General features: G+C 55.8%; 2 protein-coding genes across 2 annotated transcripts in view; both read left to right on the top strand.

Moving 5' to 3' along the window:
• Window positions 1–687: 687 nt before the first annotated feature.
• On the top strand, window positions 688–5,761 carry KBTBD11 (kelch repeat and BTB domain containing 11). The gene is made up of 2 exons (XM_045535405.1): window positions 688–861; window positions 946–5,761. The coding sequence occupies exons 1-2, from the start codon at window positions 814–816 to the stop codon at window positions 2,788–2,790; spliced, it is 1,893 nt and encodes a 630-aa protein (XP_045391361.1). The 5' UTR covers window positions 688–813; the 3' UTR covers window positions 2,791–5,761.
• A 14,351-nt stretch (window positions 5,762–20,112) lies between these two features.
• The window catches only part of MYOM2 (myomesin 2), a 55,343-nt gene continuing 51,906 nt past the window's right edge, over window positions 20,113–23,549 (top strand). Inside the window, exon 1 of the mRNA XM_045535284.1 lies at window positions 20,113–20,152. The gene's annotated coding sequence lies outside the window, so the exon portion shown is untranslated. The remainder of the gene's footprint in view (window positions 20,153–23,549) is intronic.

Raw genomic sequence — 23,549 nt, 5'->3', positions numbered from 1 at the left:
CAATTCCGACATCCTCTCTCTTTGTCCCACAAACAGGAACAAGGAAAGCATGGCGGACAGCTGTGGAAACACCTGCTACCCCCGCAGAGGAAGCGGCAGAGGAAGGCTCCTGGCTGATGAGTGAGGAAGGTCCCCTGTGGACAGGGGCTGCCCCCTGACGCCCGCCTGCGGGTGAACCTCGGGCGCCCGGGCGCGCGGCGAGGGCGCAGACGCAGGGCGGCAGCTGCAGGTGCGCGGCGCGAGACAGACCCCCTGCAGCCCACCTCCAGTTCAACCCCCAGGAAGCAAAGCCCACCCGGCGGCTCTCCACAGAAAACGGGCTTCAAGGCAAGGCTCTGAAGTTTGGGCCGCCGGTCGCGGGTGGTCCTGGGGGTCCGGCGTGGTGGCACGGAAAGCAGCGCGGGGCAAACACGCCCTAAAGGCCAGGGCCTGCCCAGCGTGCTGCGTACCCGACACCCCAGGGCTGCGGGGGCAGCACCGCAGTCAGGCGGCGGTCACAGCTCCGCGCCCGCCCGGTGCTGACGACGCAGTTGTTGGCGGGGACGCCGAGCGCGCTGCCAGCATTACAATTCCTGCGGCCCAAAGTTCACTGAGAGTTGGACACGCCCCCCTCCCGGGACAGTGGGCCGGGAGGGGAGGGGCGGCGTGCGAACAACAAAAAAAAACCGTGGACACACAGAAGCGAAATCCGATCGCGTGCCAGGAAGGCGTGTGCAGCTAGAAACCCCCGAGTCACCACCGACCTTGACCGGACCTGCGGGGCTGCCACGCGCGAGGTGGGCGTGCGGGCGTGCGGCGGCGACACAGCCCGCCATGGAGAACTCGGTGGTCCCCTGCGTCCTCTACCCGGGGGACGACCGCGTCCGCGGAGCCGAGCCCGGGGGCGCCTTTGCCCATGCGGCGCGCGGCCAGGCCGGGACTCCGGGAGAGGGCGGCCCGCAGCAGCCGGGCGCGGCCGGGGGGGCGGGCGCTGCGTCCCCGGCGCAGACACCCTGCAGCCTCAGCGCGTCCCTGTGCTTCAGCTCCGGGGACGAGGCCCCGCCGCGGTCTCGCGCCTCCGCGGCGGAGGACGCCGCGACCTCCCCGCCCCCGTGTCGCCGCGGCCAGCGGGTGGTGGACCGGCAGTGGGAGGCCAGCAGCGCGGGCGCCGGGTCCCCGGAAGAGTCCCTGTCCCCGGAGGAGCGCGCGTTCCCGGAAGAGCCCGCGTCCCCGGAGGAGCGCGCGTGTCCTCAGGAGCCCGCCTCTCCCGCGGAGCCCGAGTGCCCGGAGGACCCCGGGGAGCCCGCGCCCGTGCCGCCTGGGGCAGCGGCCGCCTACGGAGAGCCGGACCTGGTCATCGAGGTGTCCGGCCGCCGGCTCCGCGCGCACAAGGCGGTGCTGGCGGCGCGCAGCGACTTCTTCCGCGCGCGCGCGTCGCGGGACGTGCTGCGGGTGCAGGGCGTGAGCCTGGCGGCGCTGCGGCTGCTGCTGGCCGACGCGTACAGCGGGCGCATGGCGGGCGTGCGGCCCGACAACGTGGCCGAGGTGGTGGCCGGCGCGCGCCGCCTGCAGCTGCCGGGCGCCGCGCAGCGCGCCACCGACGCCGTGGGCCCGCAGCTGAGCCTGGCCAACTGCTACGAGGTGCTGAGCGTGGCCAAGCGGCAGCGGCTGTCGGAGCTGCGCGACGCCGCCTACCGCTTCATGGGCGACCACTACCTGGAGGTGCTGCGCGAGCCCGCCGTGTTCGGGCGCCTGTCGGGGGCCGAGCGCGACCTGCTGCTGCGCCGCCGCCTGCGCTCCGGCCGCGCCCACCTGCTGGCCGCGGCGCTCGGGCCGGCGGGGGAGCGCGCGGGCAGCCGGCCGCAGAGCCCCTCGGGGGACACGGACGCGCGCGGCGACGCGGCCATCTACTGCTACCACGCGGAGGCCGGCGAGTGGCGCGAGCTGACGCGGCTGCCCGAGGGCGCGCCGGCGCGGGGCTGCAGCCTGTGCGTGCTCTACAACTACCTCTTCGTGGCGGGCGGAGTGGCGCCCGCGGGCCCCGACGGCCGCGCGCGCCCGTCCGACCAGGTCTTCTGCTACAACCCGGCCACCGACCGCTGGAGCACCGTGCGGCCGCTGCGCCAGGCGCGCTCGCAGCTGCAGCTGCTGGCCCTGGACGGACACCTGTACGCCGTAGGCGGCGAGTGCCTGCTCAGCGTGGAGCGCTACGACCCGCGCGCAGACCGCTGGGCCACGGTGGCGCCGCTGCCCCGGGGCGCCTTCGCAGTGGCCCACGAGGCCACCACGTGTAACGGGGAGATCTATGTGTCCGGGGGCTCGCTCTTCTACCGCCTGCTCAAGTACGACCCCCGGCGCGACGAGTGGCAGGAGTGCCCGTGCAGCAGCAGCCGCGAGCGCTCGGCCGACATGGTGGCGCTCGACGGCTTCATCTACCGCTTCGACCTGTGCGGGGGCCGCGGCGACGCCCAGGCGGCGGCCGGGCCTGGCGGGGGCGTCCGAGTCTCGCGCTACCACTGCCTGGCCAAGCAGTGGAGCCAATGCGCCTCGCTCCTGCGGCCGCCGGGCAGCCCCGCGGGCCTGCAGCCCTTCCGCTGCGCCGCCCTGGACGGCACCATCTACTGCGTGAGCCGCTCGGGCACCTGGCGCTTCGTGCCCTCCCAGGACGGAGAGCCCGGCGGCGACGCGGGCCTGGGCGGCAGCTTCCAGCCTGAGGCCCCCGGGACCCCCGTGGACGCCCGAGCCTCGCTCTTCCCGTTCGTGCTCAACCTGCCCGAGAAGCCGGACAGAACGGAGCAGGGCGCCGTGTAGGCCGGGCCGGGGTCAGCTGGGCATCTCCCTCGGGCAGCTCTGGGGTCCAAGGAGCCGCCCCATGGGCTGAGGTTCCCGTGGGAAGGGGAGGGCGACGGGGGCGGAGGAGAGGAGGGAGAGGCGTGGGGTGGGCCGCTGGCCAGGGTGGATCGCTTAACAGCTTTGGAGGTAGCCCTGGGGGCACTGTCGCCTCCCTATTCTGCGTTCCTTTTTGCTTATTTTGCTTAATGGGGTCGGTAGTGTAAGAGGGAGGGTGTGTGCCAGCAGATGACCTTACAGACGAGACAGCGGACAGGGGTACCCGAGGGAGACTGGAATGCAATCAGAAGACTAGGCCTGAGGGCGCATGGGCGGGTCCCGGGTGACCCTAGGTGCGCTCGCTCCGGGACACCCCGCTCCCGAGGGGGGACAGGAGGACTGACTTAGAAAGCCACGCGGGTCCCGGGGCCACCGCGCCATTCTTGGGACCCGAGAAGTAGGCCAGCGCCAACTATTAGTGGAGCCACCGGGAGGTCACTCTTCTTATTCTTTGCCTTGAGGTTTAAAATTATAACTGATAAGTAAAGCTCTTTCTAATTTAGTTTAAAAGCTCATGCTACTGTGTACTCGTTTTGGTTGGCTTAACTCCAAAAAGAGTAATTTAATAAACAGAGGTAAAATCTTTGATTACCAGTGAGAGCTCCTGTCCAGTAAACATTGGAAGTTATTCCCTGTTAGGTACCACAGACTCCCCAAGGCTCACGGCCCCAGGGGCAGTCGCGCCTCACCCTGTGAGATGGATTTCATGTTTCACTTTAAGGGTTGTTAACTTTGGTCAGTGATACAGTCACGACTTACTATCTCTGGTGACTACATGTTACCAAATAGCACGTCATAAATAGGAAACACTGACAAGGGTGCTTGTCTACCTTAAAAGGAATCTTTGACAGCCGGCCGTATACACTCAACCACTTTCATAGTTTAGAGTGAGATGAAAGGAAATATTCCTTTATAAAAAAAAGGCTAAAATCATTTATTTTTGGCAATTCTAAAAACAGGTGCAGGCACATTTTGAACCTCCTATTTATGATGTTTTGAATATGTATTATGTAACTGTGATGAGGGAGATTAACTTTTACAGCCCAGAGAACATGGCCCAGTGACAAAGGGCATGTTCAAAGAACATAACAGGGAAGTAACATGCATTTTTATTGCAGTTCAGCAAATGAACCACATTTAGTTGTGAATTCTAATATGCCCCAATAGAATTAACGAGAGACTCACTGCTTTGAGGGGCTGCAAGGATTACAAACAAACCAGTTGATCTTTCCTCATTTAATAGAATATTGGACTTTTCCAATATGTGCAGAAGGGACTTACTGCTTATCAAGAGTTGAAGGATGAAATACTTGCTCACAAAGAGAGGCAAACCGGTTTGGATTCAAAATCCAATCCATTTTCACATAACAGGAGAAGTACACGTTGAAAGTTACTGGAATATAATTAGAAGAAATCACGAATACCTTAATATTGTTTTCTTATTAACCCAGTGATAGGAATTCCCATCACTGTGGAAATGAGTGGGTAATTGAAAAATAGGTTATGCTTTTTAAAGAGTCTGTGGTTGTGAAAGGTTTCAGTTAAGTGTATTTAGAAACGATCAGCTTGAATCTCATGCATGACCCAGGAGTGGAACTTGTGCTTTCAGTCAGAGCATATTCTGACTGAATATGCTTGTTCACAGTTACTCATGCACCCAGCGACTTGGCAACTTGGTGAGTTGTCTTAGGAAAGAAAAACAGACTTCATATTGCCTGACTTCCTTGGTCTTTTATAGGAGAAATGGTAGTAGAAAAAGTGGTTATAGCCAAAGGAGACAAATAATGTAATGTTCCTTTAAGAAATGTACATTTCATACTGTAGTACATTTTCTCTAGAATTTTAATATTAATGCTAAAGTTTTTATATGAAATGGGACCAGGCTAATACTTTCATCCCAGGCTAATACTTTCATCCCTTAAGTATCAAATTCATAAAGTACCATCACTGTGATTTTACTTGCGAGATCATTTCTGTGATGTTTTCTGTATAAACATACAACATTGACATGGGGCCTCCAGAGCGGAATTGTCCACTTCAGAAGACATGGGAAGTGGTGGATGTCAGACGTGGGCAGCCGCACAGTAACACGCCTGTGCATGTTATTCTAGCATCTCGCTTAGTGAAGAAATGCCTGCGCTGCACCTGGCATCCTTGCCAGGGCTACCTGGCACCAGGTACTTCCCATCATATTGTCATAATGAAATATACAAAGAAACCTGAAGAATAAGGAAAAGGAATTACCACCAACCATTAGTGGATGTCTAGCCAACCCATTCTGAAAACATATAGCATATTGTATATCATATTTCTAAATAGCAATATCACACAAAAGCAGATACTAGAGGACCTGACATGTCCCGAGCACCAGTTTTTGCTTTCTGGGGCCGGTACCTGGGGTGTGGAAACACACTGATTGGATCCATTACACACACACAGAAGAGCCACCCCCTGCAAGGTCTCTGTTTTGGGGACTGCTGGGGGTCACCAGTCACTGCGGAGACTCGCCTCTGGAAGTCTGAGGCTGCAGTGTAGCGTCTTTCCATGTTCGGTGTGGTGTTCTGAGTCTGCATCCAACATCGTTTAGGAAAACGGTTGCTGAAAAATATTCCTGATTATCAATCAGTTAAGAGCCACAGGAGGCTGGTGCCTTTACAACAGCCATCTATAATTTTCATAAAATTAACCCATGCATGCTGACGTTTCCAGATATTTCAAAGAAGAGTGGTGTTTTATGGGGAAAATGTGGTATGCATGAAAAGCCTGCTTTCGTTAGCTGACAAGCAGTGACTTTTACATTGTCAATCAAGGTTCATTTGGAACCCAAAGGAATGAGCTTCAGACTGTGTCATGTTCTCTCTGTTTTTATTCTTTGTCTTGGAAACAACCCTAAACTCCAGGGGTTGGCAGCTTTATAGAGCTTGGACTTGGGACTTGGTGGTTTGATTTCTGCGTCTGTGGTGACAGTGTTTCTTTTCCTCTAAGAGAATGAATGCTGTGGAAGTTCTTTGACTACTTGGTTAGAACTCTTCATCTGTGTCAGTTTTGCTGCAAGTACTTAAGCAAGATGTGAATCATCTGTTCCGTTTCTGTTCATTTCCGGTGTCCCGCTGGTAATTCTGGTGGCAGCTGTGGAATCTGTTGGTCTCTTAGGTAACTTCCTGTAAAAGGTTTTGAAATCGTCTGGTTTGGAGGTTCATTTTCTCCATTCCTAAAGCCAGCATAGATTCAGGACTTGATCTGCTGTAACATTTTAGGAGGACAAATGTAAACAAAAGTGTTCTTTTGTGTTGCTATTTTAAATGCTTTCCTGGCTTATAAAAAGTTATATTTGGGGGGGGGTTAAAAATCAGTATTCGCGTTTCCCCTTTTTTCTGCAATATTATTATTCATAAGGTAATAATATGAGCTAAAAATGGAAATACGCAAATGCTTCAGTTGCATCCAGATTTATTTCAGCATCCGCGTCAATGACACCTTTTCCGAGTCCAGGAAGAAGCCGGACCACGTGGTGTTCAAGCCCTGAGCACGGAAGCTGGGACTGGCAGGTGCTTGAATCACGCAGAGTGAACTGGTTTGAATTAACTTGATACGAAAGGCTAGATGTGTTCTCATGTGAGAGTAGAGCTCCTCCGAAGCTTGTTAAAGCTCTAAATAGTACTCACATGTTGTCATTTATTAAAGATAAACTATACCTGTTTAAAGCAAAGTTCAGGCCAGCTGTTCCTATGTGTGTAGTTAATGTATTTATTAATGCTTGAGTTTTAAAACCCTGGGCATAAATACTGCAAAACCTTGTACGAATGTCAATTTATGCTGAGATGAAATAAATCATATGGAAGACGCCAGTCCTCCTGAAATCTGTGCCTCGGTGGCTTTTCTGATCTGTGGGCAGCAGATCACCAGGTGAGAAGTTCTCATGGGAGACCAGGAGCCTCAGAGCCTGCAGGACCCAGGGCCGGCATCTCCGATCATTAAACAAGGAGTTGATCAGGTTCCCTCCAGGGCAGAATTTCTAAGTGGGGTGTCTCCTCCTCCCCCAGCTGCATCCAGGTGCCTCCTCTGCCTCTGCCCGTCCAGCCAGGCCGTGGCCGCTTGGCCCTCCTGCTTCCCAGAGAGGCCTGAGGCTCCCTGGACGTCCACGCTGGGCGTGGCATGGTATTGGCGTGGCCACAGCAGGAGGGAGGAAGCTCACAGGTCCCAGCGAGGGGGTTGCCACACACCATGCAGGGCTGCAGGGGACATGCCAGGGTGGCGGGGACAGGAGCGAGAGGAAGCGGGGCCAGAGGGTTTGTGGCAGTTTCCCTGGGAAGGTGCGGCAGGACAGTCTGCAGCGTGGGGCCAGCTCCTCGAATAATGCCAGGGGCCCTGGGCTGCAGCGCCAGCCTCTGTGGCCTGGACCTGGCGCTGTGGTGGTTCAGGGCGGGGGTGACGTTGGCTGGTGCAGGAGAGTGGGCTCGGGAGGGGTCGGTCTGCCTAGGACAGTCGGGCTCCTGGCCACGCCTGCTGCCATCTCAGATTTGGTCATTCCTGGGAGGGGCAGCCTCTCCCTGGCCAGGCTGGCAAGCTCTGTAAGCTGTCAAAACATCCTAAAATACAGAAAATAAGGGGCGTGATTAGTGCGACCATCAGCCACACCCCTCTGTTCCTGGAGAGGGCTGGCAGGTGCCAGGGAGTGTGTCAGGCGGAAACATCATGCCCATCTGGGGTCTTCCTGGAGTTCCCGTCCCTCTCCTGAGCAGCACCGGGTTCCACTCAGATTCCAGGGTGCACAGGGGGGTCTGGGGGAGCTGACGTATAACACGTCCTCCTGCTTGTCCCCCGTGCTGAGGACAACAGAGAAGCAGCCCCAGCCACCGGCAAGCGGAGACCCGTCGGCCCCGTTTCCCACCAGCACAGGTGGGAAAGTGGTGCTGGGTTTGTGTGCCACGTGGTCTTGGGTGTCAGGTGTCCCCCCCAGGCATGCCCAGCCCCGGAGTCCCCAGAGCCGGCACAGAGCCCTGCTCCTGTTGGGGCCCAGACAGTGAGGGAGGGGCCGCTCCCCGAGTCCCTCCCCCGGGGATCGGCAGGTGAGGCCAGGACGGTGGTCCTCAGAATCCCCTCCCCTCGTGGAGGCTGCGTCCCCTAAGGCCACACACCTGCCCTTCCTAGCGGCAAACTCCATGCCCTGCGTGTGCAGGGGGTCGGCTCCTGTGTGTGCTGGAGCCGTCAGAGCTCAGTTATTCTCTGCGCTCCGTGCTGGGTCAGAATGCTCAGCACCTGGCCACTTGTTAAAGCCATTTGTTTTTGTGCAAATTTGATGTTAACCTTTGCAACACAGTGTTTCAAAGTTTTCCTCTGCTTCCGTGGCATAACTTGGAAACTCTCTAAAATGTCCAGCAGTGATGGTATCACTGATCTTGCACACACAATCTAAGAAAAAAATTACACCAAGAAGGGGAGGTCTGGAATAAAAGAAAAGAGAAAAAAATTAATATATCAAAAGTATATGTCACATCTATCAGCAAGATTTCAGTGCCAGAGCGTCATGAAATATGTTGCATGTGCCAAAAAAAAAAAAAAAAAAGGCACATTTTCTCTTGGGTTTTAGACCACAGAATCCTCTGGGGTAATACATGGGGCGACTTGGTGTAAAATGCTCTTTTCCTACAGATAATTATGAGGTCAAGAGTCAGGTTCCCGCCGAATAGCAGCCCAACAGCTGTTGCTATTTAGAAAGTGTCTACACTTAAAATGTCGTGTGACGCTGTGATTCCAGCGGTAACTTTGTCTCGCAGATGGCGTGGTGCCCTGTGCAGCTCTGACGTCCACTTTCCTTTCTGTGCGTGAAATGAGCCGTGTGTTTTCACAACACTCCCGTTCTGCGCGGGACAGAGGCTACACGGAGATCTAGGAGCAACCCGGATGCAGACAGAGCACCGGATGCAGCGTTCCTAGGTTTTCAAAAGGGCAACAAAGTCCTGGAAACTCCTAGGAAGGCGGATCGTAACCGCCAAGGAGCAAATGCTCAGAGGTCTGCGGGCAACGGCACGGGACTCGCACACAACAGAGGCACGTGGGGTTTCCTGTGGAAACCGCCTTGGCAATTTCCCCTGCCTCCCTCCCTCTCTCCTTCCTTCCTTTCTTCCTTCCTTCCTCCTTCCCTCCCTCCTTCTCTCTCTCTTTCTTGCTGCTCTGCCCCTGCCACTGCCCGTCCCCCCAGGGCTGTGTGTGCACACGGTGCCCGTCCCCCCAGGGCTGTTCACACGGTGCCCATCTCCCCAGGGCTGTGTGTGCACACGGTGCCCATCTCCCCAGGGCTGTGCACACGGTGCCCGTCCCCCCAGGGCTGTTCACACACTGCCCGACCCCCCAGGGCTGTGCACACGGTGCCCATCCCCCCAGGGCTGTGTGTGCACACGGTGCCCAGCCCGGGCTGTGCTCTGTGCCCCAGACGCTCTCTCCTGGTGTCTCGCCCGACACAAGACCCTCTGTGCAGCGGGGACGGGAAGGCAGAGCAGAGCAGTGTCCATTGTCCCTGTGCGGAAGCGCGGTGGGGGCCCGCGGTGGGGGCCGCAGACAATGGCACATTCTTTGTGCCGCCCCTGTCAGGGCCCTGCCCTCCCCCTCGGCCGCAGCCCTGGCCTTCGGTGACAAACTGGGACAATCTCAGTGGCCTCGCTGGTTAGAGAGGTCACTGGGGGGGGAGGGGGAGGAAGGGCACGTATTTGATGGTTCCTTACACTTCTGTTAACAACTGGAGGGTCCTTCCACGCTGCTCCCCCCGCAGTTTTGGCGGGAAGGTCAAGTGCGACGGGAGCTGCGTGTTCGTGGCTGGAGCCTCGGGACTGGGACTCTTCCCGTGACCCTCGACCCTTGAGGGAGGGGTCCTGTCCCCCTCCCTCACGCTGTCCCTGTCTCCGTCTCTTCTGTCTGCCCAGTTGACATCATTTCAAATGTCCGTCTGTTTGGGTTAACGCATCCGCTATTTGGGTCTAGGAAGCGCCGGATCCTACAGAAGCGGCTGTCATTATTTCAGCCAGTGGAGGGTTCTGGCCGTTTTGGGGGGGGGGGGGCGCCTGGTTGGACAAGACGCAGCTGCGGCCCCTCTGGCCACCAGGGGCCCCGACGTGGTGCCCGGACCCCGTGAGGCCTCCTGGGTGGGGCCGGGCTTCCCTGGGGGGCTGAGGCTGGTGGGGCCCGGACTTGGCTCCCCCCCAGGCCTGCGCGTGGCAGCTGCGTCTGGGGCCAGCCAGCCCTTGGCAAAGTCCACGGCTGACGGGGCATTACGGGCTTCATCCGGCTGGCACTGGGCCATTTAGAAAATAATTTGGTTTTCCTTGTAATTTATTTTACCACCAAAACTCTGCCATAAATTTGCACGTCGCTGGCAGCTCATCGTGCCAGCCGTCTGGGCTGCGCTGACAAGGAGCTGCAGCCCGGCGGCTCGTGCGCAGCAGACACCGCAGGTCCCGCGTCCTGCCCCCCAGGGCGCCTTCCCGGGGCGTCCTCCCCTGGGCAGGGACGGGCTCCGGGCCCTCCTCTTCCTCCGGGGACACTAACCCCACCGTGGGCCCCACCCCCACGGCCTCAGCTCACGACCCTGAGCCATTTCTGGGTCTGAATCCTCACTTCCCAGGGTTGGCTCTGCTGGCCCCGGAACGCGGGGGTTCAGGTCGCGGCTCCCGGTTTTCTCCAGAATTTATTCAAACTGTGAAATTCACACTGCGGCCCAACACCGCCACCTGGTGGCGAGGGGACATCACAGCGCCAGGCCGAGCTGAGGAAAATACTCAGGACCTCGAATGAGAGAAATGCAAAAATATTTCAAAGTACATCACAGCTACTGAAAACAAACTGGGGCACCTGAGTCACTTCTAAAAACCTTTTAAGCACATCTGATATTATTTAAAGAGCATGTCCACAACACGGGCTCTCCAGCTAAAGGACTGACATGCACGTCTATTTTCAAATGTGGTGCGTGGACTGTGATGAGTCAGATCTGCGGTGACGTGTGTGTGTGTGTGTGTGTGTAACACGCGTGTCGCGTGTGCTGCTACGGGGCAGGATGCAGATTCAATTTGGATGAATCCAAAGTCTCTATAAAGAGTGAACCTGGTGGATTCCTCTGACCCACAGGGGCTTTTGGAAAATCCCAAATATCATCATAGTCATCAGAGTTACTGGAGACAGAAAACTATAGCGTGTAGCGTTAAGAGCACACACAGTTGGCAGCCCGAGAGGAGGATTATCCGCAGGGCGAGTATTTGGAAGCACCACGTCATTCAGCGCTGCAGGAGAGACGCCTCCCGTATCATCCTGGAGCCCGATGCCTTCCCGCCCCGAGACACCTGTGACCAGGGCCGGCCCCGCCTCGCTCCCTGCTCTGGCTCCACGTGGCTCGGGCCCCAGCCGAGCATCCTGGTGGTGCCTCATCTTGCCGTGCTACCGCGTGACCTCCACGCCTGGACCAGCCCTGCTCACGGGAGGCCCAGAGCCCGTGGGGAGCCTGTGGGTCTCCAGAGGCCGCGTCAGACCCGGGCCTTCTTTCAGACGCTCCCCACCGCCTGGGTTCATCTCCGGCCCTGGAGTTTTTACAAACGTAGAGGACATTTAGGGCTGGTACCCAACAGAGGCCTGAACCGCATACACCTGCCTTTGTTCATCCATATTAAGATAACACCTTCCTTTAAAATTCTCAATCATGTTTAAAACTAAGGCGGCAAACTTTCCCACCGGTATATTTCTGTAGGATCCGTTCCTCCTGGGGCCTGTGCGTACTCCGGTGGCCACCCTTCGATTGCAAGGCCTTCAACTGATTAGTCCAGGCCCACCCACAGCAGGAGAGGGATGGACTTAGCTCACGCCTGCTGATTTAGATGCTGAGCTCATCTCGAAAGACCTTCATGGCAACATCTACAGCAATGTGTGACCGAATTTTGGGTACTGTAGCCTAGTGAAGGTGACATGACCTCAACAGTCACAATGTGTGCGAGTGTGTGTGTGTGCTTGCATGCGTGTGTGTGTGTGCTTGCATGCGTGTGTGTGTGTGTGTGCACATGCGTGTAGGTGGATAGAGACAGCTTCACCCCAGCTCTATTTATCTCTAACTCCGTCTTCCGTCCTTCAGATGTTTAAAACTTGATGGTTTTTTTTTTCTCACCATGTAGTTGTTCCCGTACACACTGTTGGTTAGATACAATCACCACGACCAGCTAGAGCCAAGGCAGGATTAGTATCCAAAATGACAAAAGATTATTGGTAATAATGCTATTTAAATTTTTAACAATGTTTTCCTCTCTTCTGTAAAATGCTTTTGAATTTCTCAAAAGAACTGGTATTTTTTTTTCAATTTTTTAATTTTTATTTCAGGATATTATGAAGGTACAAACACTGGTATTAACAGATTTTTTCCTATAGAAGGATAAAGGTAATTCTTAGGGCTGGAGCGCCATCTGGTGGTTACACGGCAAAAACGCACGGGCGAGATTCCCAAGGGCTGAGAGGTCAGAACTGGGGAACAGTCTCAGAGTGGCTGGGAGACCCCCCCGCCGCCTCGACACCCTCTTAGGGAATCCGGGAAGCCAAAACCCTTCTGATAACACTGGTGAGATCGTGTCCACATTAACAATGTGAGTTTATGCGATTGTATAATGAAATTTGGAAAATCTGCGTCACTCAGTACACTATTATTTTTTAATGCATGATGTTATGAAATCATCTATTATTATGACCGATGCATCATGTTGCAAAACCAAAGTGCAAGAGACGTGAGAGGACGTTATGTAGCAGAGCATGGAAAGTTCAGTTCTGTGGTTTCAGACCCCACTTGCAACTAGTCTTTAAGAAAGTGCCACATAGATTTTTAGTGTAGTAAAAAGGGCTATTCTCAATTATCTACGCAAACCACTAACATGGCTCTCTCTTCTTCAGTTACACATCTACTTGAGACTGGATTTTCTTCACATATTGCAACCAATGATTGGATTGCAGCAAATTAAATGCAAAAGCACATACCCAGCTGTCTTAAGCCAAATATTAAAGAGATTTGCAAAAAAAAAAAAAACCTTCCACTCTATACTACTTTTTTGTTTTTAAAAATAGTTACCTTTTTTTTTAAAAAAGTTGTTTATGTAAACAAGTAATGGGATTATTATGATCATTTTAAAATGAATTAACTAAATAGTCATATAACTAACTAAAAATTTTATAAAAATAAAATTCCCAGTATGATCACTATAGGTAGACATAATGTACCTAAATACAAGCTGTTTTGGACAGTAATAATTTTTAAGGGTTCACAGGCGTCCCGAGACCAAAAAGTTTGAGAAGCTTTGGGCTAAAGGAATCGTATTTGATCACCTACAGAGGATAATAAAGTATAATCGTGAATTCAAAACTAGAATGAGTCGTGTGATGATAAATGTTTACGTATTGTTAATTTTTGAGGAATTAAACTCACTTCATTCGCACATCAAAGAAGTTGATAGTTGACACCACTGTCTTACTCTCCAGTGTTCACACGGGTTCGGTCCCCTCTCGACCCCATCTCCTGACTCAGCTCATTTTATTTTCTTGCAAACAACCAAATAAAAAAATATTTACAGAGTGTCTATTATCTGCCAACTCCTAGGAACAGTTGCTAACGACAGACAGAGGGTGAGATACAGTCTCTCCACGGGTAGAAAATAACTCTCCTTTATGGTTTGCCTTTGAAAATAACTTGCACAATTTTTTGCACTCACCCTCTCACTTAACTCAGGAAGCTCATCTATTAATTTATGAGTAATTAAATACTTTTAGGGCCTAGGCATAAGGACCTGCAATGTAATATATAATTGAGAAAAATTAAAATTTTATACAAATAACTCTTCCATTAGCATAGGCTATTTTAACCAGCAATGTATCATATATATATACATTTTTTCCCCCTTGGGCTGCTTTATAAGTAGCAAAGTCTATACTAATAAAAGTTTGAGGAAGAATGACTATCTCAGGCTCATGTTTAGGGAGATGATTCAATGACAGACCCATAGAACCACAATCAAGTAACGAGTGCAGAGCTCATGGGAAATAGGCAAAACCTGAAAGTTCACTCAGCTTTCAGTCAGCCTGGAGGAAAAGATAATGGTCTTCTGGAGAAAACAGAATCATCATCAGAGAGCCTGCCTTTCAGATATTTCACTTTTTATGGACTGAGTCTACGCTCCTAAAATGCACATAGTTCTCCAAAATGTAAAGCTGCTACTTCCGCATTCCTGGGCGCTTCCCTTCTGTCGGGGATGTTGGTTATAATTCGAGTGATGTTACGTGCACGCTCGGCCCCGAGTGCTTATTGACAGTTTCTCCTCTGGCTCTTATAATAAAATGGGCTCAGTCTGGATGACGAATCGTGTGGTCCCGTAATCGTAACAGAATCCGGAATTTGGGGAGAGGAGGCCTTGGAGAACCTTCTGTCTAAGTAACGTCACTCAGTAGGACTCCGTGTTCGTGCCTCGCCCAGAGCTACAGGCCTGGTGGGCACAGAGGACGCCCCCCAGTGCTGACCCCCCTGGTTCCGGACCCAGCACTTCGCTGTCTGAGGATGACAGGTGAGGGTTAGCCTTGACCTTGGCTTGGCCCCGAGAAGAAACCTCCCCTCATCCCGCACCTTCCTGTGGGTTGAACAAGCCGGGACTGTGCTGCTTAGGAGGATCCGGCACAGCTGCGCCCGCTGATCTTAAGGCGGCTGATCTTAAGGCCGACACGGACGGGCGTGCTGCGGTCTCCGGGGAGCCCGAGGAAAGCTGACAGCGCTCCCGCGACTTCACGTGGACGCAGCCTCTGCCCTGCCGGGGGAGGCCGTTGCTGTTGTGTGTTGCTGTTGTGTGTTCGGGGCCTTCCCCATTCAAACACCCGGCGTGGGGCCCGGGATCTCCTCCTTCCAGTCCACACTTACCCGCTGCCGACGCTGCCGGGAATCGGTGACACGACGGTAAAAGAAACGGTCACGAGGTGAGTCTGACTCTAGGGACCATTTCTGACTTCGCTGCGTTTCAGAAGCATCTGGCCCGAGAGCCCGTGGTGTGGAGGTGTCTCGTGCAGCCTGGGGCGAGAGCGGCCGTGGCCTCCCTGAGCCGGTTCCTGCGGCCCCTGCCCCTCCAGGAGCCGAGACCCTGGAGCTTTAGTCTAAATGCCTTCGCTGTGTAGCAGGGAGACCCTGCACTGTTTCCTTTAAAGCCCCTCCTGGGCCTCAGTTTCCACGTCTGCGGTGCGGGGTTGGGTGGGATGGTGTCCCCTGCTCTGCCCCATCCAGACTCCCCTGCGGGCTGCCCCCCCACCTGGGTCTTCACCCCTGTGCCCCCCGGAGCCCAGAGCACGCGGGTCACCTCCTGCTCCCCAGGGGACTGGCCACCCCTGCCAGCCGCGTGGCTCTTGCGCCTGACATCCATTTTTGTTTCGGTGCCGCCACTATTCTCACAGACACGTGGCTCGGCCGCGTTGTTTGCCATCTTTAAGCCTTTAAGCGCTTTCAGAACGGAATCCTCTCCTGGCAGGGCCCGCCGTGCTCTGGCTCCTGTTTCCTGGGCCCCGCGCTGAGCCAGGCAGCTGCTCGCCCGGCTGCCGCGGGGTGAGGCCTCTTCCCAGCACAACCGCTCCGGATTGAACCGGAGCGTTCCGGGGCTTGGACGAGGATCCTCTGATTCCACTGACTTTACAGACGAGGAAGCCAGGGCCTAGGGCGGGTGGAGAGCTCTCTGACAGAGCAACTTCAACAGCAGACGGACAACATAAAGCCCGGCCCAGAGCCCCTGCCCTTCACAGCAGCCCGGGGCTCTGGGGCTGGAGGTGTCCCTTGTATCTATTGGGTTTCTGCGATGAGCAAGGTGCCGTGTCCGTCCCGGTGAAGGTGCGGATGTGTCTGCACAGATCTCTGGTCTCCTGGCACAGAAAGCTTCGGAGAAAGGCGTTTTATCACACAGCTCTAACTCAGCCGGAGGGGCAGTTCTCGTAGTTTTAAAATGCAGCCAGGGATTTTGCATCAAGAATCGCATTATAATCTTGAATGTTACTGAGACGTAGGACTCTGTGGCTGCCTAGACAAAATGGCAAATGACCTCAGTCTCACATTTCCCTCTTCACCCACGCGGCAGGCCTTCACGACCTCGTTGGGTTTCCTGTTTTCTGAGAACATCCCCAGCCCCACCTGGTCCAGGCGAACCTTGCTGGTCAGAGAGGACACCCCTGTGAGCTGTGGACTTCATGTCCCCGTGGCAGTTCACGGCGCCCTACCTTGCCGATGAGAACGAGAGGTCACGCTAAGCCGAGTGCACATATGATATCTGCAGGGTACGTAGCTAAGACCTGCTGCCAGGTTTCCTAGGATATGTTTTGATTAACAAAATATGGAAAAACTTTGGGCTCTATTACAGAGATGTTGAGTAATGCCTGAACACCAGCAGCCTCGTCACCTTGACGGTTGGGAAGAATGTTGACTTTGTCACCATTGACTTTGTCGCTGTTGTTAAAGGACACACATGAGCCAATTTACGTGGCTTATTCTCTTTGCAAGCGAGTGTTTGTTGAGTGTATTTTGTGGGCTGGGTTTTGAGCGAGGTCTTGGGACTTCCCTGCTTAGCAGACTCCCTGTGTTCACAGTCCGGGGCTGAGCCTGGCCGGCGAGACCCTCGCGGTCACTGGTCACGGCTGGTGACAGAGAGGGCTCTGCAGGGAAGAAACTCACAGCAAAGAAAGTGACACAAAAGTGGGGCCAGAAAAGGCATCTGAACACCTGGCGCTTTTGCTGAAGTTTGAATACAGGGAGGAGGTCTGCAGGGGCCGGTCTGAGAGACCCTGTAGGGGTGGGGGAGCAACCACCTTTGGCTCCACGGAGAGCGCCAAGTGCCATGAAGAACAGGCTGGGACCAGGCCACACACGGACGCACATGTTAACTATGTCAGGCTTTAATTTAAGATAGGAGTGGCTGTCGGGGCGTAGGGGTGACTTGCTCTATGTGCATTCTGAGGCATCTTTTGGGCTTTAGTCTGGGGAATGCACTGCAGACGACCCAGGATGTGCGTGGGAGGGGCAGGGGTCCCAGCCCTCCAGGTGGGACCCAGGAGGTGCGGGAGGGCAGGGGTCCCAGTACTCCAGGGAAGTCATCATCAAGCTCCGACCAGTTGGGTGCGATGGAGCTGAGGAGAAGTGGATAGATCTGAGGGATATTTAGGAGGAAAACTATTCAGGGCTGGGAGGGGCCTGGGGGAGGTGTCGTTGGTTTGTGGCTTGTGGCATCCATGGGGTAGAAATACTGGCCAAAGGGACCAGGTGGGGAAGAGTGGGAATCCTGAGTTTACTGTTTGACTTTTTGAGATTAAGGTTCCATTTCACCGTTCAAAGAGGTGCGAGAGGCAGCTCCAGGAGTGAGCCTAGCCTGGTGCTGGGAGCCATCTGGGTAGTGACGGTGGTTAAAGCCACCTCTGCACAGGGCACGCCTGCAGTGGCCCTGGGCAGAGTGCAGACAGAAGGCAACAGTGCCTGGATGAGCTCCCACCGGTGCGGGTGGGCTGGTGGAGACCACCCAGCCAGGGCTGAGGTCACAGACAGCAGGGAAGGAAGCGGGCAGCCCAAGGCATTGCAGGGACCCAGGGGAGCTCAGGTAGGGGTGGTGTTCGGGGGCTGCTGGTGGAGACAGGCAGGTCACCCGAGAGCTGCCGCATCCCGGGGGTGTGGCGACTCGGAGGCCATCAGTGACCTGGAGCTATTTTGGTGACTGATGTGATAGGAATGGAAGAGGAATTGGAAAACGGCAACGGGCTAGTGGAAAGTGGAGAAATGGGAAAACGTGGCGGTGCACAGCCCTGTGGGGAAGCCTGGCTGGGAAGGAGAGAACAGCGGCTGGGGGATGGAGTGGGTCTGAGCAAGGAGCGTTTTGTTTGCTTGTCTGTGTTAAATTTGGCTTTTGCTGACTTCGTGGGGAGGAGACGAAGTTATTTGCATGAAGGACGGTGGAGTAATTTTCAACGGAAACCTGGACATTTGGGTTGACGTTAGGAGATTCTGAATCTTGTGTGAATTGTTATGTTTCCGCAGCCTCCTCTGACGCTGCGTTGGCAGAGGAACGAGGTGCTGTCTCCGCACTGTGGGGTGCAGTGGGGGAGCCCAGGCCCCCTGATCAGAGGCGTGTGGGGAATGGGGGCTTCCTTGCTGCAGGGTCTCCCCTGACACCACCCTGGCTCTGGGGGGCAGGGGTGTCATTGCTGTTTTTGGAAGATGTGTATATATATATATATATATATATATATATTCATATATATATAATTTTTTTTAACTGGGTATAGGATTCTAGGTTGAGCCTCTTGTGTCTGTGGGTTCAACTTTTCAGCAAATTTAGAAACACTTTGGCACTTACTTCTTCAAATATTTTCTTCTGCTCAGCCCCTACCTCTGGGGACAAGACAGGCATATATCTGTCTGCCCAAGTCATCCTCTGACGACCTTTTCAGGTTTTTTAGTCTTTTTTCTCTTAGTATTTTATTCTATATATTTCTATTTTTGTCTTTGCTATCTCCACTGATCTCTTCTTCTGCAACAATATGCTGTCAATACCATCAATGCTTTAAAAAAGTCTCGTGCATCCTATTTTTATCTCTAAAAGTTTGATTTGGATCTTTTTCATATCGTCTGTGTCTTTATTTCGTGTGTCCAATCTATTCTCCGTTTCCAGGAAGCTGCCTCTGAGGAATCCTGAAGGCGTCAGCCGTCACTCGGAGAGCAGAGCGTGAGCTGGGACGGGGACAGGGGCCCGGTGGGCGGAGACCCTTCCCCTCCCCCCCAACCCCGTGGGACCCTCTCCCTGTGCCAAGCCCCCTGCTGCCTCCCTGAGACCACACCGCTGTTGTCACCTGCGTGCGGGGAGGCCTGGGGGGCCCCGTGAGGACACAGCGAGGAGGTGCCGTCCGAGAGAACCAGGAAAGCGACCCTCGCCAGACACAGAATCTGCTGGTGCCTCGACCTTGCACTTCCAGCCTCCAGAATGGCCAGAAATAAACTCTGCTGTTCACAAGCCTCCCCGACCACGGTGTTTTGTTATAGCTGCCTGGATAGGCTAAGAAATCACTCAACAAACATTTACTAAATTAAATGTCAGGCCCCTGGCGTATCACGAGAATAAAAATGTGTAGTTCCCGAGCAGGTGTCCGAGGGACTCCGCGTGGGGACACTGAGTGGCTTTGGTCTGTGTCTTTCTGATATTTAACTTGCACCTTCGTTGACTGCGCTGCTGGGCCTTGGCCGCGAGCCTGGTAGCCCAGACGTGGGCACACGGAGTGTTTAAGGCGTCCGGGCACGTTCCCTGTGTTATTTTCCCCAGTGTTTTCTCCGCAGGCGGCCGGGGCAGTTGTTACCACTCGCGTTTGGCAGCCGGGGGCGGGGGCAGGACCCCAGACCCGCCAGCCACGCGGGTCCCAGAGCTCCCCGAGCCGGGGGGCGCGGTTCTCGGGGTTCTCAGAGCGAGGACGTCCCGGGGCGGGGGGCCTGCGCTTGGCAGTGGCGCCAGGTCGCAGCCCACGGCCGTGCCAGGCGTGCGTCCTTTATACCGGGACCCGCTGCGGGAAAGGAGGGTCAGGGCGGCGCACCCGCGGAGACAGCTATAAATAAGCCGAGGCTTGCGGGCAAGGCGCTGCGCTTCTCCGGGGACAGGCAGTTCTCGCTCAACTGACCCTAAGACCGAAAAGAAGTGAAACCCTGAGTAGTTCTTTAAGTCACAAAGCAAAACAAAACCCACGCGTGCGCTCACAGACAGCCGGGGCTGCGCTCTCCCCGCTCCACGCCGGCGCCGGAGCCGGCCGCGCAGGCGGCACCCACGCTCCCGAGGCTCCCGCGGTTGTCACAGGCCCGTCTGGAGTTTATGTGTCAGGGGACCCGGAGCTCAGAAGCGTTGAAAATGTGCCTGAGAATTTGAGCCTGAAATTCAGAGCAGGCGGAGAGCCCGCGGGACTGATGCCAGCGCCTGCCCGCTCCGCCCTGGTGGCTGCCAAGTCGCCACACCCAGTTTGCTGGGAAAGAAAAGAGCACTTTGGGACCCAGAACGGACGAGTTACACTTTTTTAATTGTGATGTTTTCCCCAAATTTGAATAAGACGTGTTTTCCTCCTAGGATCCAGGGATGGTTTCCGATGCAGGTATCAGTTCGGGGAGGGGCGGCGCCCGGCGTCTATTTATAGCACCCGCGGGGCCATAAAAGGGACGAGGCCCGGCCGCCCGGGGACTGGCGCCTGCCCGGCCGGAGCTGCTCTCTCCTCCCTGCTCTCTCCTGTCTGCCTGGTGAGTGTCCCTTCCTTCTCCCCTGTCTGATCTGTGGTTTGGGGGGAGGAATAGCGGCTTCTGCAACGCGGCTGCACCGGCGTTTCCCGAGGGACCCGGTTCGGGGTGCAGAAGGCTCCCCGGGGACTCCAGGGGGCTCCAGGGGGGCACCCGGGCCCCAGGGAGGGAGAGCGCCAGTCCTGGGGCTGCGCGTCTGCGGCTGGATTTTACGCTCAGCTCCTTTCCTCTGTTTCCCCTTACGGTTGTCCTGTTCCCACCCCCTTCGGAGCACCCGGGGTCTCCCCCCCCACGGTCCCGGTGCCGCCCGGGAGGTCCGGACTCAGCTGGTCCCCGTCTGGCCCGGGAGGTCCCCACTCAGCTGGTCCCCGTCTGGCCCGGGAGGTCTGGACTCAGCTGGTCCCCGTCTGGCCCGGGAGGTCCCCACTCAGCTGGTCCCCGTCTGGCCCGGGAGGTCCCCACTCAGCTGGTCCCCGTCTGGCCCGGGAGGTCCCCACTCAGCTGGTCCCCACTCAGCTGGTCCCCGTCTGGCCCGGGAGGTCCCCACTCAGCTGGTCCCCGTCTGGCCCGGGAGGTCCCCACTCAGCTGGTCCACGGCTGCACCTTTCATGAGACTCTCGAAAACCAAAGGCTCTGGACAAGAGGGCAGATTTGAAAAGGTGTGAAACAGAAAACTGGATGTTTTCTCAGGAAAAATGAAAGAAACAAGGCCGTTTAGCGCAGGCTCAGACGACGTGATCGCAGGGCTGGGAAAGGAAACCATGTCCGTGTCAGGACCCTCACACTTTGGCCTGAAAGTGACGGTTCCCCCAGGGCTGTTTTTCTCCGGGTGCTCCTGGACGTGCCAGGATCCTGCAGCTTCCTGGGCTCAGTCCCACCGTGGAGCCGGTTCGCAGTCGGGCTCCTGAGACCCCCGGCCGGGCAGGGAGAGCCAGGCCGGGTCACACGGCTGCAGCCCCAGGCAGGGCGCTGGGGAAGGACGGGGTCGCGGCAGCCAAAACACCTCTCTTTCTGGCTCCCGTGCCAGGGTTTTATCTCGCCAAGTGGAAGGAAAACAGGAATCGCAGAACACGCGGGACAAAGATAACCTCAAGGGGCTGTTTGATAAACCGAGTCCCCAGATAAACCCGAGGTGGGAACGGGGGCCGGGCCAGCCCCGTGTGCCAGCTCGTCCTCGCGTCCGGCTACCCATGCTGGGGTTTGGTAGTTACTGACTTTGACATGTTTAGCTGCACAAACAACAGCTTCTTTCATCAGATGGAAGTGAAAGTTTTGTACTTGAGACGTTCTCACAAATTAAAGCCGTTCTTGGGGACGTGAGGGACGGCTTCCAGACACTTCTCAGGAAGGGACGAGGGTGCGGCACACTCAGTCCTCTGCACTTGAGGACGAGCTCACGTTTCAAGTTGGTGTCATAATTCCTAAACGTGTTGGGAACATTCTGGCAGTGGCCGGGCGCTGGCCTGTGATGGAAAGTTGGCTGGACGCGGTCAGGAGACCCGGCTGGTGCCTGGGCTGTCCCTTGGACCCCCCAGTGACCCAGGCGAGCCCTGTTCCTCGGGGCCGTCGGGGCTGAGGGTGCAGCGCGGCCCCAGCGGTGCCAAACCCAGCCGCCGACGTGCACTGGCCAGAGCCAGGGGTGGGGGCTGCCGCCTAGCTCAGCCCCTGGTTTGCAGCACAGGAACGAGGCCCCCAGAGCTGAAGGTCGCTCAAGGTCACAGTGTCCTTGCTGGTGCCCCAGATACTCACATCACAAAGGGGCCTGGAGGAAAAGCTATTTTCTTTGTCTTGTGTGGGGGGGACACATTTAACACACGTCTGCGGCAGTCGTGTTGGGAAGGAAGGCGGCTTTCCGTGTGGAGTGGAGGGGCGTCTGGACACCCCCCTCTTCTCTATGCTACGAGAAGTGGCACAGGTGGAATGTCCCAGATCTGAACATCTGAAATCCCAAATACTCCAAAACCTGAGACTTTCTGAGCACTGACATGAGCTCAAAAGAGATGCTCCCTGGAGGCTTTGGGATTTCAGATGTTCAGATCTGGGATGCTGAATGGCAGGTACAAACACTTCCGGTCCCAAGCGTTTTGGGTCAGGGACACTGGACCTGTGGGGTGAGTTGAGCCGAGTTCTCTCCGGGGCGCCCCAGTTCCTGAACCCCCAGAGGCCAAGGCTGCAGCTACGGCGCCACCCCAGCCAGCAGGAACTCGGTCCAGAGGGCATCACCGTGCCGGCCCCAGAGGTGGAGGTGGGGTCCCAGGCTGGGCCAGGACAGCTGGGGACGTTCTGAGACATGAAGTCCACTGAGGAGTGGGGTGATGGTGGAAGAGCACAGGTGGGGGCCCAGCGTGGTGGTCTGGGCCGGGCGTGGGGTGGATGGGAGCAGAGGAGGCAGGTGGGCTGGCGCTTGCTGCCTTCCAGACGCTTCCATCCCCGAAATCCAGCGGTTCTGATTCGGGCTGTGTTGGCAGCGGCAGGAGATCCACATGTTTGTGGAATGAAAAGCAGAACTGAGGGTGACTGCGTTTGTGGAGGCTTTGACACTTGCTGGTTTCCATGTCCCTGAGCACAGTGTCACTAAGTGAACGGGGACGTGCTCTGTTGCCACCATCCAGAGACGTCCCGAGGGGCAAAGTCTGCAGCAGGTCCGGGCGGCGGAGTGAGGAGCACAGGAAACGCGGGCCCTGGAGCCGGCTCCAGGCTGCGAACTGCTACAAAGTGTGTGCTGCTCACACTGCAAGTGCTGAGGACTTCCGGGCCCGCACGCCACCTCGGGCGAAGTCAGTGCTGTCCCGAGCGGTGACAGCACAGTGTCAGCGTCGGACGGGACATGCCAGACTGGGCGAGGGGTGGCCAGGCCCGGGGTGCAATGGCCGAGCCGTCTGACCTCATCCCGGGCAGGAGCGCGGAGCCAGTCGGGGTGGAGTATCCGCTCCTGCGGTTTCAGCTGCCACAGTTTAAAGACTTCAAGATAACTGACTCTTACCTGGGCCACGTCTGGGTGCTTCCCTTTGTCAAGAAGTACAATGAATCTGCAGGCCAACCCTACCTAACCATAAGTCAGTGTTGGGAGGAAATAGCACGTCATGGGGGTCGTTCCTGATTTCTGCTGTAAGCAAACCGCCCTCGGTCAGAGCGGAGATTCCTTCTCTGATTGAAGGGGCTTTGTCTGGGAGTTGCTTCTTTAAAGCACCACAGATTATTCTAATTTAAGCAGAAGAGACAAAACTGGAGCTCAGTTTGGAAGAGTTCTTTTGCACCTTATTTGGGGGATTAATGATCACGGAGATTTAGGAATACTCTGACTTTGTAGAGATGATCAAATAAGCCAGAACACTGGGATTTTAGTTATTTTGGGTGACCCTGTGCCACACATGGCAGCCCTGATACCTGCAAAACTTCA

Source organism: Lemur catta, chromosome 22 (genome assembly GCF_020740605.2).
Source record: "Lemur catta isolate mLemCat1 chromosome 22, mLemCat1.pri, whole genome shotgun sequence".
NCBI classification, from domain to species: Eukaryota; Metazoa; Chordata; class Mammalia; order Primates; family Lemuridae; genus Lemur; species Lemur catta.
This window is presented reverse-complemented; position numbering and strand designations above follow the sequence as displayed.

Bases quoted from the DNA above. Each gene is read 5' to 3' on its own strand.
- KBTBD11 (XM_045535405.1), top strand. From the start codon at position 814: ATGGAGAACTCGGTGGTCCCCTGCGTCCTCTACCCGGGGGACGACCGC. The intron at 862-945 runs GTCCGCGGAGCC...GGCCCGCAGCAG, and splicing joins TCTACCCGGGGGACGACCGC to CCGGGCGCGGCCGGGGGGGC.